At 43.0% G+C, this 17,229-nt stretch overlaps 1 protein-coding gene and 1 pseudogene across 1 annotated transcript in view; both read left to right on the forward strand.

The window, feature by feature from the left end:
• LOC148107471 (large ribosomal subunit protein eL8-like) overlaps positions 1 to 8,684 on the forward strand; it is an 84,947-nt pseudogene extending 76,263 nt beyond the window's left edge.
• Positions 8,685 to 9,858: 1,174 nt separating this feature from the next.
• GNAL (G protein subunit alpha L) overlaps positions 9,859 to 17,229 on the forward strand; it is a 143,151-nt gene continuing 135,780 nt past the window's right edge. The window contains exon 1 of the mRNA XM_087857481.1: positions 9,859 to 10,430. Coding sequence (XP_087713607.1) covers positions 10,058 to 10,430 — 373 coding nt within the window. The 5' untranslated portion in view covers positions 9,859 to 10,057. The remainder of the gene's footprint in view (positions 10,431 to 17,229) is intronic.

Below are 17,229 nucleotides of genomic sequence, written 5' to 3' on the forward strand. Positions count from 1 at the left end.
CAATTGTGGTGGTGGTGGTATTTTGTTAATATATAGTAATATAATTTATTTTTGTATACTGACCTGGTATCCTGAGACCTGGCTCAACTCACCCATTAATTCTAGAATGCTTTAAAGATTATTCCTTAGTATTTTCAGGAAGAAGGAGAAGCAGGCTTTCCACTGAGCAAGGACCCTGATGCGGGACTTGATCCCAGGACCGGTCCTGGGATCATGACCTGAGCTGAAGGCAGACACTTAATGGACTGAGCCACCCAGGTATCCCTAGTATTTTGTATATTAACGGTTATGTCATTTGGAAATCCAGAGAATATGTTAAATCAACCTTGCATCATGGGGATCAATCCCACTTGATTGTGACGTATTTTTATACATTGCTGGCTAATATTTTTAAAGCTTTTTCGCAACAACATTCATGAGCAATACTGGCCTGAAATGTCCCGGTTCTATGTTGTATCAGTCAAGTCTTTGTATTGAGATTGCGCTGGCTTCAAACAAGACACAGAGTTTTAAAATTTTCTTTCTTCCTCTTTATTCTGAGTTTACTTAATATTGGTATTATTATCTTCCTTAAATGTTTTCTAGAATTCACCAGTAAAGTAATACCTGGAGTTTTCTTTGTGGGGACATGTTCAGTAACAATTTCCATTTATTTGCTAGGTACACCACTATTCAGATTTTTTTTGTTTCTTCTTGTGTTAGTTTCATTAAATTGTATTTTAAAAAGAATTTGTCCATTCCACCTAAATCATCAAATGCATAAAGTTTGTCAATAATACTCCTATTTGTCATTTTGACTTCTGTAGTTGCTGTAACAGCGTTCCCTCTTTTATACCTGGTATTGAGAATTTGCGTTTTCTCTACTTCTTGCTAGGAATCTATTAATTTTATTAAAATTTCTAAGAACCATGGATCATTTAGAAGTTGATTGTTTAATCTCCAGATACGTGGGGATTTTCTAGATACCTTACTGTCCTGCTGACTTAATTCCATCGTGGTCAGAAAGCATGCTCTAGAAGACTTTTAGTGTTTTACAATTTGCTGATATGTTTTTTTAGCCCAGTTCTGGTCTATGTGGGTGAACATTTCACTTGAACTTGGGAGGAGCATTTTGCAATTGTTGGCTATAGTGTTTATATTTGTTATGTCTTCCTGATGTATTGACCCTTTCATCACAATGAAGTAGGGCTCTTTGTTTTCAGTAAATCTCCTTATAGTGAATTCTATGTTGCCTGATATTAATGTAGCCATTCCAGGTTTCTCAGGATTAATATTTCCATATGTAGTGAATGAAACAGTATCTCTCAAAAATTTGTCCACCCCCAAAAAAAAAACCCAAAATGTGGCCTTATTTGGAAATAAAATCTTTGCAGATTATAATTAAGATAAGGGTAAAGATGAGTCCTATTAGATTAGGGTGGGCGCTAAATCCAATGAGACTGTGTTTATAAGAGACAGAAAAGGACACACAGAGACACAAGGAAGAAGGCAAAGGAACACGAGCACAGAGACGGCAGTGAGGCCGTCACAGTCAATAGGCACCAGGAGCCACCAGAAGCTGGAGGAGACCAGGAAGGATTTTCCCCTACAGCTTGCAGAGAACCTGGCCCTGCCAACACCTTCATTTTGACTGCTGGCCTTCGGGACTGTGAAGGAATGAGTATCTGTTGTTTTAAACTTCTCAGTTTGTGGTTATCTGTTGCTGCAGTACTAGGAAACCAATACACCATCATACACCTTTTTCCCTCTTTTTACTATCAGCCCATCTGTGTCTGTATTTAAAGTATGTTCCTTATAAACAGCAGAAAGTTAGGTCTTTTCTTTTTTATCCACTCTGACATTCTCTGTCTTTTAATTAAAAGGTTTAGTCCTCTATGATAGCTGAGTAATATTCCATTGTATACAATTTCTCAACATTGGCTGCAACATAGACGGCACTGGAGGAGACAATGCTAAGTGAAATAAGTCAAGCAGAGAAAGACAATTATCATATGGTTTCTCTCATCTATGGAACATAAGAAGTAGGAAGATCGGTAGGAGAAGAAAGGGATAAAGAAAGGGGGGTAATCAGAAGGGGGAATGAAGCATGAGAGACTATGGACTCTGAGAAACAAACTGAGGGCTTTAGAGGGGAGGGGGTGGGGGAATGGGATAGGCTGGTGATGGGTAGTAAGGAGGGCACGTATTGCATGGCGCACTGGGTGTTATACACAACCAATGAATCATGGAACTTTACATCAAAAACCAGGGATGTACTGTGTGGTGACCAACATAATATAATAAAAAAATATTATTATAAAAAAAAGGGTTAGTCCTCTTACATTTAATTATTAAAATAGTTGGATTTAAGTTGGCCATTTTCCTATTTGTTTTCTACTTGGTTCATTTGTTTGTTTCCCTCTGTTTCCTGTTTCTTCTTTCTTCGGGCTTACTTGAATACATTTTGGTATTTCAGTTTTTTCCCCAACTAGCTTTTTAGGTATCCTACTTTTCACTCTTTTTTAGTGGTTTCACGAGGACTACATTGTGCAACATGGTAGCCCCTAGCCACATGTGGCCAATTACATTAATTTTTATAAATTATTGAAGTACTGAATACAATGTTACATTAGTTTCAGGTGTATGATACAGTGATTCGACAATTCTGTATACTACTCAGTGCTCACCGCAGTAAGTGCAGCCAACATCTGTCACCATACGATGCTCTTACAATATCACTGACTATATTCCCCATGCTGTACCTTTCATTCCCACGACTTATTCATTTTATAATCGGAAGTTTGTACCTCTTAATCTCCTTCACCTAGTTTGCCCATCTCCTCACCCACTTCCCCTCTGGCAACCACCAGTTCTCTGTATTTAAGAGTCTGGGTTTTTTTAAGCGATTAAAATTAAAGTTTAGTTCTCCAGTGACAATACCCACATTCCAAATGTGCCATAAGTATATGTAAGTAGTGGCTATTTTAGAGAACAATGAAGATGTAGAACATTTTCATCACTGTAGAAAATTCTATTGGTAACTTCTCACGATCTACTTATGGTTAATATTATACTACTTTCCATAAAACATTGGAACTTTGTGAGAGTATTGTCCCTTTGCCTGCCCCACCCTTTGTAACATTTCCATAGATTTCATCTGTATACACTACAAACCCACAATACACTATATTAATATTTTTCCCTAAATAGGCATATGTTTTTAAAAGAAATCTTAAAAAAAAAGAATACATATAGTCTTCAGACTTACCCACATATTTACCATTTGTGCTCACCTTTATTTTTCCTCTGGATCTGAGTTGCCATCTGGTGTCCTATCCTTTTAGCCCAAAGACTTCCATTTAGCATTTTTCATAGAACAGGTCAGCTGATGCCTGTTGTCTCATATTTTCTTTAATCTTACTTTTTTTTTTCACTTTTATTCTTGAAGTATAGCTTGGCAAGATATAAAATTCTAGGTTGGTAATATTTTTCTGTATTTCAGCACTTCCAACTATGCAGATGCCTTCTGGCATCTGCTGTTCCCGATGAAAAGCCAGCATTTTTCATATGCTCCTTCCTATACATCAAGCCTCTGTTTTCTTTGGCTGCTTCGACACTTCTCTCTTCATATTCGAAGTTCAGTGCTTTTATCATACACACTTACATGTGCTCTTCTTTTCATTAATCCTGCCCGTGGTTCACTGGGTTTCTTGGATTTGTAAGTCAACGTCTCATCACATATCAGAAGTTTGGGGCCACTACTTCTTCAAATATTGCTTCTATCCCGATTTCTTTCTCATCTATTTCTAGGACTCTAATTGCACTTTGTTTAGACCACATAATATTGATCAACAGGCCTCAGAGAAGCTGTTCATTTTTCTTCTTATTTTTTTCCTCTCTGTTCTTCACATTGGATCATTTCTCTTGATCTATTTTTAATTTCGTCAATTTGTTCTTTTTCTATCTTCACCTTGCTGGTAAGCACATCCAGTGATGTTTGTTTTTTAATTTCAGTTCTTGTACTTCGGACTTTTAGTATTTCCATTGCTCCTCTTTTACAGTTTCGATTTCTCTCTTTAGATTATCCATGGGTTCATTCCTTATGTGTATGTCTTCTGTTAACTCTTTGAATATGTTTGTGATCACTACGTTAAAGTCCTTGTCTGTTAGTTGTTCCATCTGGTTCATCTAGGCTTCAATTTATTGCTTTTTTCCTTTCCTTAACTATGAGTCACATTCTTCTGTCTTTGTGTTTGTCTAATGCCATTTATTGGACGCTGGGAAGCATAAATGTTATCTTGTAGAGACTTCGTTTTCTGTTCTGTCTCTTTAATGAGTGATTTTTGTTTTTCTCTGTTTTGTTCTATAAGCCAGTTAACAGGGCTGGACTCAAAATCTGTCTGTCCTGAAGAAAGAAGAGCATGAAATCTTTGCTCTGTCCCTTTACGTTTTTCAGGTGTTTTGTCAGGCTCCCAGGGCCTCCTCCTGCATTGTTGTGAGTAGTCAGCCAAAGATTTGAATGGTTTTTATACACAGATTTGTGGGGCTCACATTTCTAACGTTCCCTTCCTTCTAGGATTTCACTGCTAATTTTCTGGCTGTTTCCCCACCTCCAGATTCTATTCTCTGATATCTTAAGCCAATAAGTCGGCCCAGCTTCCTGGGCATGTTATCTGCAAAGTCATACAGGACTTCATGCCTGATTTACTACTCTGTTATCACTGTCTCGAAATTCTTAAATTTTCAACAAGAGACATTGGATTCTTATTTCGCCCTGGGCCCCACAAATCACGTAGCCAATCTTGTCAGTAATATTGTGGCTTTCTGCTGCCCACTAATGGTGAACCGGGGAGTGTCCTTAAGCAAAAAGCCTTAAAATCACAAATCTTACCCATTGTACTTATCTTTCAAGGGTAGACTTGCTATGGTTACTCTCTAGTACATTAAAATGGGAGCTATAAATATATTTCTTAATTGATCAGTCCAACTGAGCTACTCTGCCAATCTATTGCAACCATGGTTTTGAACTAGGGGTAACTTTGCCCGAGGCCATATTTGGCATACCTGGAGACATTTTGTTATTGTCATGATTGAGGAAGAGTGCTACTGGCGTCTACTGGGTTGAGGCCAAGGATGTTGCTAAACGCCCTGCAATACACAGGGCGGCTCCCCGCCACAACAAATTATCTGGCCACAAAAGTCAATAGTGCCAAGGCTGAGAATTCCTGCATTATAGGAAATTAGCCCTCTTTCATTTTTAATGGATACATTATTATTGCCTTCTTGAGAATGTATCATTGTTTAATCAATCCTCCATAACTACACATCATACTATTCGAATATAGCTCCAACTGGGGAGAAAGAAGCCAAATTGGTCTTAACTCATTTCTATAATTTTACTCAAGTGTCCAAGTAAACAGTGTGAAAAGGTGCAAAAATGAGTAATGATAAAATGCCACTTTCGTCACCTGAACTTGATTTCCATACAAAGACCTTAGACGGAATCCTTTCACTATATCTAATTCTGATTGCTCTTAGGGGGTTCAAAGGAAAATGAATTTCGACTGAAATAATCCTATTGACATCAGTTAAGATTAAATATAAAATGACACCTTACATGCTATAATTTTACATTTACTTTAGAGTCCCCTCATAATTTCTATTTTCAGCTTCATAATCGTTCTTCGACATTAGAAATTGCTTGCTTGTATGGCCCAATTATTCAAGAATTAAAAATCAACCTCGGAAAAACAAAACAAAACAAAACAAAAAAACGAATATCCATTCTTATAATCCATACTACAGCTTTTTCTATTCTTACCTCAGTTCCATTATCCTCTCTGATAATCACTATAGTACTTTTTAATTGTCTGTGGCTCAAGTTTTCCAAAAACAAATTCTGTAAATGGTTCATCAAATTTCTGAACATGAATTTAAAGTTATAATTTAAAATTCAAATTAATTTTCAACAAATAAGGAAATAAAGAATGCCTCCTAAAAAAAATCAACCTCAGATTAAAGAGAAAACATTAAATTTAATGAAGGTGATATATAAATATTAAATATTTTATTCTAATTTATCCTATGCAGAGAACACATAATCCAATTTTGTATATTTGGTATGTAATTAAAAGTGTTGAAAGTAATTGAAATGTGGGCAAAATGGGCCCCCAACAATTCTTTCCTAGTATTCTTTGTTTTAACAGGATTTTAAGACTTATTTTCAGTTTATGATATTGGGTACAAATAGAAAACATTGTCTTCTATCTCTTAAGTAAGTCCTTAAATGTGAATGAATTCCAATCTAGATACAAATTACTTTATGTACTTTAAAAATCTATACTAGGGACACCTGGGTGGCTCAGTCAGTTAAGCGTCCAACTCTTGGTTTCAGCTCAAGTCATAATCTCAGGGTTGTGAGATCGAGCCCCAAGTCAGGCTCCGCACTCAATGTGGAATCTTCTTGAAAGATTCTTTCTCCCTCCCTCCCTCTCCCTCCCCTTATACTCCTCCCTCCGCTCATGCTCGTTCACTCTCTCTCTAAAATAAAAATAAAATCTATACTATGTTTGTTTGTGTTTTCCACTGGCTTTAATATATAAAATGTTATCCATCTCTTGTGATACTAGTTGATACAGTTTAATAAGTTACACCAGGAAAGGAACTGGTATATATCTTCTTCTCGGGTCAAATATCTCTTCCTCTGAAAGGCCTTCCCTGTACCACACACAAACTTCTTCCCCTACCAGTTTTTTACTGAAGTAGAATTAACATACAGTGTCATATTAGTTTCAGGTGTACAATATAATGACTTAACAATTCTGTACAGGACTCATTGCTCATCATGATAAGTGTCCTCTTGAATTTCCATCGCCTATTTCGCCCATCCCCTCCCCCAGCCACCTCTCCTCTGGCAACCACCAGTTTGTTCTCTGTGTTTAAGAGTCGGGGTTTTGCTTGTCTCTCTTCTTTGTTCATTTGTTTCTTAAATTCCACATATGAGTGAAATCGTATGGTATTTGTCTTTTTCTGGTTTATTTCACTTGGCATAATAACCTCTAGGTCCATCCTTGCTGCAAATGGCAAGATCTCATTCTTTTTTATGGCTAATATTTCATTGTGTATATGTATATATAATACTATAATATATATGCAATATAAATATAATTTTATATGCAACATATATTATGTATATTATTACACATATATTACATATAAAATTATATAATATATACAATATATAATATGTATTATTAATTATATATATATATATATATATATATAAAACAGCTTCTTTATCCATTTCTATCGATGGACACTTGGGTTGCTTCCATATCTTGTCTGTTGTAAATAATACTGCTATAACCATAGGGATGCATGTATCCCTTTGAATCCGTGTTTTCCTTTTCTTTGCCTCCCTTCCAAATTTAAATTGGGCCTTCCCTTATTACTTCTTGGAGAACCCTCTTCCTTCTCTTCACAGCATTTGTATTATTTGAAATATATAATAAGTTTATTAACTTGTGTGTATATGATTGAACGTATTTCTACCCCATTAGTGTATAAACACCACAAAGATCAGTGTCTTTTGCTTCACCTGATACCAGCCAGAATGCCTAGGATATTGTTGGCGCTTGATAAATACTAAATAAATGAATGGGAAACGGTGGATGGGCAGGTGAATGAATAGTGAAAATCATGCCCATAATAGCGGTTTCTGTTTTCTCAAGTTAGATTTTCTATAGTCCTTCTACTCTTCAAAAACCTAAAAGTGCAGCTAATTTTGGCAGATTTGGGGGATAATATTAGGTCCAAAACATTACATGGTATATACATTTGTTATTAACAGGGCCCTAAAATAAATGTGAATCTAGATCTCTAATTTCCTTCTTTTAAAATGTCATCAAAATGTAGCTCTCTCCTCCAGCCATCGGAGAGAACGCTAAGGCGAAGAAGGGGGCCCCGTCTCCTGCTGTTGTGAAGAAACAGGAGGCCAAGAACGTGGTCAATCCCCTGTTTGAAAAAGGCCCAAGAATTTTGGCAATGGACGGGACACCCAGCCCAAAAGGAACCTCACTCGCTTTGTGGAATGGCCCCGTTACATCCGGCTGCAGGGGCAAAGGGCTATTCTCTATAAACGGCTAAAAGTGCCTCCTGTGATTAACCAGTTCGCCCAGGCCTGGGACCGCCAAACAGCAACTGCTTAAGCTGGCCCACAGATATAGACCAGAGACAGAGCAAGAGAAGAAGCAGAGATTGTTGGCCTGGGCCATGAAGAAAGCTGCCGGCAAAGGGGATGTGCGCACTAAGACGCCGCCTGTCCTTTGAGCTGGGGTTAATACTGTCACCACCTCAGTGGGAAACAAGAAGGCTCAGCTGGTAGCGATTGCACACGATGTGGGTCCCATTGAGCTGGCTGTCTTCCCGCCTGTTCTGTGTTATAGGATGGGGTTTCCCTACTGCATTATCAAGGGGAAGGCCAGGCTGGGGTGTCTGGTCCACAGGAAGATCTGTACCAATGTGGCCTTCACCCAGGAAGACGAGCTCTGGCTAAGCTGGTGGAAGCCATCAGGACCAATTACAATAGCAGATACGAGGAGATCCACCGTCACTGGGGAGGCCACGTCCTGGGTCCAAAGTCAGTGGCTCACATCGCCAAGCTGGAAAAGACAAAGGCTAAAGAACTGGGCACCAAACTGGAATGAGTGGATACTGTTGAATTTTCTGTACATAAAAGTAATAAAAAGTTCTCTTTCAAAATATAAAAAAATAATAAAAAATCAAATGTAATATTTACACCGAGTGCCAATTGGTGCAATGTATCTTTGTGAGTGGGGCGTTGTATTAAAGAGACCAATCTGCTGCTATTAATGGAATTTACATTAGATATATTTACCAGTTATAGTATTTCATGTCATTTGGTAGAAATTAAAGAACACGTGTTATAGCAGAGTTCTTAAAAGTTATCGAAATTTTCAACAGTTGTTCGATAGGATGATGGATATTAAGTGGGAAATAATAGACAATGGGGATGTCTGGTGGGGCTGTATCCGTAAGAGGCCTGGAGAAACGGCACCCGGTCTGAATATGCCTCTCGCTTCTCTCTCCCCTGTACTGTGGATTAAAAAATAGGATAGAAAGTGCAATTACATATATTCGCTTTAACAAAAATAGTGTATGACAATTACATGTTCTCCTTTTCAATGTTTTAATAAGTGTAATTGTTAAAAATGATGTCATGGACCTCCTGACCTGGAGATTTTGTCGAGATCAAAGGCATAACAGAATTAAGGTAAGGATCAAAAGCGTGCAGACATGTCTGCTTGTGTGTACGATGTAAGTGAAAAAGGAGAGGCAAGGTGCGGTGATCTCTGCCAGGTAATACATCCGGCAGTTCAAGATCTGAAAGCTAGCATCCCCATCTCTTCCCGGTCTTATTTACCACTGTCCCAGATCGAAGCTTCGGTGGTTTTTTAAGTGCTGCAATGGCAGCTCCGGGTGGTGACAGCACCACCACCGCCACTGCGGCACTGTCCGCAGCTGCACGCTAGGCTCGGGCAACCGTATTTACGGTACCGAAGACCAGAACGCGAGGCGGTGCCTACCGTCTCGGGGGCCGGGGCAGGCGGCTGTATTTACCGTAACCAGAGTGGACCCGGCGGTGGTATGTACAACAACGGAAGCACCAAAGCTTCAGTATTTACGGTAACGAGGGCCGGCCCTAGCGGCGGTATTTACGGTAAAAGGGGGCCGGTTCTGGCGGCGGTTTTTACGGTAACGAGGGACGGCCCGGGAGGCGGTATTTACGGTAACGGGGGCCGGGCTCGCGGAGGCCTGTAGGCTCGGCCCGCTCGCCGCGTTATCAGGTGATCTCCAGTCCAGGCGGCCGCCACCCCCTGCACCCAGCGGAAAATGCAAAATGGCCCTCTGGGACAGTGAGGGGCCGTGGCCCCCGGCCCGGGCCGGCCACACCCCCAGCCCGCACGGCAGCGTCGCGCCGGGTCCGGGTGCAGCCCCCTCCCGCCCCTCCGCCGGGGCCCCGGCCTGAGCCCCCCGCACCCCGCACCCCCGCGTCCACATGGGTCTGTGCTACAGTCTGCGGCCGTTGCTCTTCGGGGATCCGGAGGACGTCCCCCGCGCCTCCTCGGAAGCGCCTGCAGAGGACGCGCGGCCCGGCCCGGCCCCGGTCCCGGCCCCGACCCCCGCCCTGCCCCGGGCGGCGGTGGGGGGCGGCGCGGCCCCGGCCCCCCTCCCTCCGGGCGCCGGCGGCAGTCTGGCGTGCGCGCGGCCCAAAGCCGCCCCGAAGAAGGAGTGGCGGCGGCGTCCTGAGCAGCCGCGGGCTGAGGAGCGCGAGGCAGAGCGGGAGGCGAGGAAGGTCAGCAGGAGCATCGACCGCATGCTCCGCGAGCAGAAGCGCGACCTGCAGCAGACGCACCGGCTCCTGCTGCTGGGTAGGTGTCGTCGGCGCGCGCCCCGCCCCGGGCGCAGGGCCCCTCTCGTTCCGCGCCGGGTGGGCTACGGTCGCAGAAGTGTGCGGGGAGCTGGGGCAGGCTAAAATCGTCGCTACATTGATTTTTACACCGACAATATTTACTTTCGTAATTCGGCCGAGAACACGTTGCCGGGTGATTTTGCTGCTTTCCACACCTCGTGATTTTGGCCAATTGCCCATTTATTACTAATTAATGAGCTTCTCTGGGAATTTCCACCCCGCCCCCCTCAATTGATTTACTTCCCCAGTCTGTAATCCGCAGGGATGGCTAACGCGAGCATCTCATTTCCTGCAACGGTGCAGTCATTCTGCACTTTGTTTTAAGAACGCAAATGGCAGGAGACTGTAAGACCTTTTAGCGTGACCGCAAAGCTTTCATTCCAATCACAGAATTAGGGCAGAGTTGTCGGTAGGTGTGGCTCGTTCCCTTTGGAGAAGTAACTTCAACAGCTGAAGATATGGCACTTTTATTTCATTGAGTAATTTCAACCCCAGTGCTCCCAGAACATATGCTTCTCTTTCAGAACCAGAAGCAGAATAGCGCGGCAGGCTCCCCAGGAGCTGCGCATGGTGCTGACGGCCTGCAAGAAAGTGGGCACCGAATCAGCAGCGTTTTCAAGGGAACAAACTACTACACGGTTTGCTAGGGTTTTCTCAGAGCTTTAGCTGTAGCAAGCATAGCAGTGCTTCTCCAAGTTAACACCAGAAAGCATTTTCTATGCACTCTACTGTAGAATAAAAAAAAAAAAAATCATGAATTTCTGAGGCTGCTTGTTGCCTTTTAAATGTTAAGGCAAAAAACAACAACGAAAATTTAACATGTGGGCTTTGACCCCAATTTTGTGAGATATAAGGAAAAAATAACTGTTTACCTCTGTATTCTGCTATGCATAGGAAAGGAACCCATTCCATGACTTGAGTAAGATCCCTGGTTATAAATGAAGGGGCTTTTATTTAACATTTAGAGAACCAAATAAGTTTTTAGTCTGAAAGAGCTCACTTAGTGCAAGAATGAATAATTAAAACAACACAAACCTAGCTGCTGAATTCTAAGGTAAAGGAAAATTTGCCGAGGGCGGGGAGGTGGGGGGTGGGGGGGAGAGAAGAAAAATAAATAAATAAGCAAGCATTTTACCTGAAAAGGGAAGAGGACCAGATCAGAAACAGTTTTCATCTACAGTACTAACTTCTACGCTATGACGGAACAATGTTTCCAGAGGTCTGAGAATACCGAGATGTAATCTTAGAATTTCATACCTCATTAAACCATTACTTGTTTCTAAGATCTTCAGAAATGCAAGTGCTCAAAGTAGGCTCCTACCCACTTATTTTTCTGGAAAGAAACTAATTTGAAATTACTCAAGCCAAAAAGTTTAAGTGCCTCATATTAAAATAACTCAAAAAGGAGAGGATTGTGGTCTCAAGAAATGAAAGAAGAATAAAATAAATAAGGTCTAGAGTTGGGGCGATGTAATGTTGTTTTCATGTGATTGTGCAGTTGAACAGAAATTTTTTTAAATAAAAGGATATGTGAGGCAGAACATGCTTCATATATGTAAAAATTAATAAGTTAATGATTCTATGAAAAGGAACTGGGAGAGAATATCTACAGAAGGCAATGGTGGGCTCCAAAGAGCCAACTTCTGGTACATATGTTGAATGACTTAAAGTATATTGTATCTTCCATCTGATAATGTCAACAGGAAAACACATACTGTTGTGTCAGGATGACATTGTTGTTTTTTTTTTTTAAGATTTTATTTTTATTTATTTGAAGAGATAGAGACAGCCAGCGAGAGAGGGAACACAAGCAGGGGGAGTGGGAGAGAAAGAAGCAGGGTCATAGCGGAGGAGCCTGATGTGGGGCTCGATCCCATAACGCGGGGATCACGCCCTGAGCCGAAGGCAGACGCCCAACGACTGTGCCACCCAGGCGCCCCAGGATGACATTGTTTATTGGATTTTGTATAGATTTTAATTAAACTGAGAAAGGTTCTTGGTTTTGTTAAGATTGAGAGTGGATTTAGCTGGAAATCTTTGAATCAAAAGTACGATTTACTGACCATTTATGTCCTCAAATGTTTGCTTCTGCTGCCGTTAAGTTAAGTAGGCATTCATCTTGCTCACTGACCCCATTCACTTATTCTGGAATGTGCATTGGAGAACTCACAGGCTCAGAAAGGACGCATGCACTTTAGGGCCCTTCCTTACTCCATGCTCGCTAGTCGGAGGCTGTCCCATCTTCCATGATGACTTCTCCTCCAGGAGACACGCCCAGAGTCCTCCAATGGGAATAAATGTGTAACTCCCTCATGCCCATATTGAATTCTCTTTGCACCTCTTGTTTGGCACTTTGTTATAGCCCACACGCTTCATGGGTGCTTTGATGCATGCCAACACCCACATGGGTCCATCCCGATGACCTGAGCTTTGTTTCCTGCACAGGACTTAGTACCCCACGTGGTGCTAGGAACACAGGAGTCTGGGAGCCACTGTGACCATGAGGGCTTAACAGCAAGACTGATGTGGTTCTGTTTTAACTCTTAGATGGAGCATTCTTTCAGGCATGGGGTGGCTAGATTTTAAGGGGAAACAGAGGTGGGGTGCAGACAAGATGGAAGTTCCAGTTAAAAGGCCACCTGAAGGGATCCTGGAGTCAGAGCTAGAGCAGTATAGTAGGAATGGGGAGGGAATGGTCTCGAGAGGTGGTCAGATGATAGGCGTGTAGAGTGGGCCACAGGGAGGAATTCTCAGAGAACTCTCTTCTCCAGAGCGTGAGCTGTATATTAGTAGGCTTGAACTGCTATCACAAGGTGCCACAGACTGAACGGTGGAAACAACAGCCATTTTTTCCCTATGGTTCCGGAGGCTGGAAGTCCAAGTTTGAGGTCCAGCAGAACTGGTTTCCCTTAGACCTCTTTTCCTGGCTTGCCGATGGCCACGTTCTTGCCGTGTCCTCACACAGCCTTTCCTTTGTATGCCTGTGCACAAGGGAAGAGGGAAAAATCAGACTAGGAACCCACACTTAGGATCTCATTTAACCTTGATAGCCCCTTAGAGGACCCGTCTCCAAGTACAGTCACTTTGGGGGTTAGGGGCTTCAACTTATGAATGGGGGTGGGGGGACACAATTCAGAAGGAGGTTTCAGAGAAAGAAAACGTGCCCCGTCTAAAAGGGACAGTCCTAGCTTCAACGCATTGTTGCTCTGTGAGAATGCAAGCCCAGTGTTGCCAGGTCTTCTGAATTTCCAGAAAAAGATGGAAATGCCCATTTTCATCGGATACTACTTATTTTTAAGCGTCGGCTCAAATTAATAAAACACTCTATGTGCCCGATGCATCCACAGGCCACCAGTTCTTCATGTTCTTTATTCAACTACCTCCTGTCACATTTTTGTGTGATTGCTATTTCCCTGCCAGGAAAACATCCCTCAAGAGCAGTCGCTTTGGGACATGTGCTGCTTTTCCTCTGCATTTGGCTATTAGTATAAACCAGAACGCCCTCCGTCTGTGTCTGTAGCTGCGGCAAGAGGAAGTGCTTGGTGCGGTGACAAAAGCATGGAATATTCTCCGCTGTGGGGTGTTGATCACTTGTTTTTCAAATAAATGTCACCGTTGTTTTTTTCTTCATCTGCGATAACGCGTACAGTGGCCAAGACAGCAGCTTTTGGGTTGTGCGGTGCACTCAAGCTGCGTGGACACCTGTGCCACATCCTCATCCGGTCGCTGCTCTCCTTTTGCCCCAGCCCCCTATAGCACCGGGGCTTTTAAAGTCCGTGGAAATCCCAGCTACTCTGGCTATGCCTTCACTTTCCTGAAGACACAAAAGCGTCACACTTCCTTACCGCCTTGGAAGGGGATCCTGTGCCATTGTGGCATTTTAGGCACAACTTCTGTATCATTTTATTGTACAATCTATTCACTACAATAGTGTAGGCTCGATGCGGCCATTGTTTATGTGAAGCCAGATTCCATCCCCAGAATTCAAGCTGTTCTTTGACCGGTGTCCCAGCACCGGAAGGTCAGAGCACTCCTTCAAAGCTGCTCTCTTTGACTTGGGTCTTAGTCAGCTTTGGCTGTGATAATACCACAGACGGGGTGGCTCGAGCCACAGAAATTGATCTCCTCACACTTTACAGAGGCTGGAAAGGCCAGGATCGAGGTCCAGGAGGGTTCGGTGTCAGTTGAAGGCTCTCTTCCTGGCTTACAGTGGCCAGCTTCTTGTGGGTCCTCTCACAGCAGAACAGGGCACAGTCTCCCTTCCTCTCCTTACCAGGTCACAAACCCTATTGGATTAGGGCTCCTCCTTTATGGCCTTATTTAACCTTAATTACCTATCTCCAATAGTCACACTGGGGATCATGGCTTCAATATTCGCTTTTGAGGGGACACAGTTCAGTCCATAACAACTTGCAAGCCCATTCCTGTTAAAACAGATTATTAGTACTGGCCCTGAAAAGGACTCAAAGTGAATGTCCTCTACTGTGGTTAAGGGTGTCAGTGGAATCTATAACTATTTTTATGAATACTGTCAAAACTTGAGGATATACTTATGATCCACAAAGAGATGCAGGGTGGTTAAGAGCAAGGCATTGGTGTCAGACAGACTTTGTCTGAAATTGCAGCGTGCCCATTTTCCAGCTTTGTGACCTTAGCTTAGGACTTCGGTTTCCATATCAATAATAATCCTGATGCCACACGGTAACTGAGAGGATTCAGTGAAATTAACTGAGAAAGTTGTACATAAACGTGCTTGGCGTAGAGCTTAGCACACGGTGAACGCTCCATAAGTTGGCACAGTCTCTGAATTCTATATGGAGCTCAACCACTTCTCTCTGTGATACCCACACTCTAAATTATAAACTAAATGGTCACATGAGATCACACAACCTAAAACAGTTAACCCCATTCCAGGCTCACCCAGTTACTCTGGGATGGAGCCAGGACTCAAACCCAGGCGGTCTGGCTTCACTGCACCAAACTGGCAAAGAGCCAGCTGGAGACCATTGCAATGATCCAGTCAAGAGATGTGGAGAGGTGAACACAAGCTGACATAGTAACGACAAAGAAGAAGGGCCAGAAAGGATTGGGACGGAGGCAAAATGGAACCCACTGAATCTGGTGACTGAGGAGATGACGGAAAGTAGAAGTGGAGAGGAGTCTCTGAACTCTTAGTTTTCTCTCTTAGGCAAAATGGCAATGACATGCCCCACCATAAAGGATTTAAGAGGAAGGGGCAGGTGGAGAGGAAGGAGAACAATGAGCTCCACTTTGGATGTGTTGAAGGTGAGCCCCCATGAGAAGCCAGTGGGCATTGTCGGGGAAGAAGACGGGCATTCACGGAGGGTCTGGACCCCATGGGGCCTCCTGAGCTGGAGACAGACATTAAGGAGTAACCCACTGGCGACGGGCCCGGGGGGCAGGCACAGGCCACCCCGGGACAATGTGCACAGTAAGAGAAGAGAGCCCAAGACAGAACACAGAGCTCCCATCTTTCAGAAGAGTGCTGCAGAAGGAAAGGTATAAAGAATAACAAAGACCGCTGGGAGAAGCCAAGAAAGACTGAGGTTCGGGAAGAAGGGAGTAGCCAGGAGTTTCAGCTGGAAGTTCAAGAATAAAGACTGAAAAGAAATCCACTAGGTTTGCCCTTTATGCAAAGGTGGTACAGGAGGCTGAAGACCTCTGGACGTGGGAATGGTGAAGCCGTCCCAGAGCCCATTCGGCGGGGGGCGGGCGGGGGGAGGCTGTGTGCACAAGAGTGGTGACCACAGCTTTCAAAGCTGGCCTTAAGGAAACAGTTCGGAAGGATCCAGATGAAACCACAGAAAGTTTACAGGTGGTTGCCACCTGCAGGTGAAGAGAGAGAGGACAGGAGAAGAATTATCAGATCTTTCCACTCACAAGGGTTCCTGAGTGAGCCCTGGCTGGCTTGGCGTTGGCCACGAGTCTGCCGTCTGGCATTCAGGTATGTGGGCCAGCCTCCCTCCCTCTACCACCCGTCACTGTCCTCTTGACACTGTCAGACACATTTGCAGTTTAGCCTGAAATTCTTCAGCACCAAGCAGATTGTTCAGTTGAGTTGAAACCAAGAGATCTAGTGAATTCTCTAGCTAATTAAGCCTATGAAAAGTTTCCAAGCATAAGCATTTTCAAAAGTAAGACCAAACTACTAAGACCTAAAATCCGCTCATGATCTTGAAAGATAACCAGGAGACTGTCAAAACCCCGGGACATAAATAAGGCAACCAGAATAAATGAACAACCCTGAATGATTGTTCCTTACCCCCACAGCACCCAGAATAATGTACTTCATGTCTAAATGTATTAATACTTAGTTATTTTGTCTAGTTGGTTTCAAACCAAAACAAACTCTTTAACTGAAAAAGAGAGGAGAATCAGACCGTCAGCTGAAGAAGTGACGCTAATTGTGTTTAGGGATCTGGTGAAAACTGCCCCCTAGAGTTTAAAAATTCCCTCGCTAAGTATGAACAGGCAGAGCACAGAGGAATGTTAAGGCAGTTAAACTATCTGTATGATACTGTAATGGTGGGTACACACCCTTATCCATTTGTCCAAACCCATGGACTACACATCACCAAGGGAAAGCCCTAAGATAAACTACGGACATCGGGGGATAAAGATGCATCATTTTTTTTAAGCTTTTATTTATTAATTTGACATAGAGAGACAGCCAGCAAGAGAGGGAGCACAGGCAGGGGGAGTGGGAGAGGAAGAAGCAGGCTCCCAGCGGAGGAGCC

The sequence above is a fragment of the Ursus americanus genome, chromosome 30, assembly GCF_024610735.1.
Source record: "Ursus americanus isolate L20-20 chromosome 30, mUrsAme1.1.p, whole genome shotgun sequence".
NCBI classification, from domain to species: Eukaryota; Metazoa; Chordata; class Mammalia; order Carnivora; family Ursidae; genus Ursus; species Ursus americanus.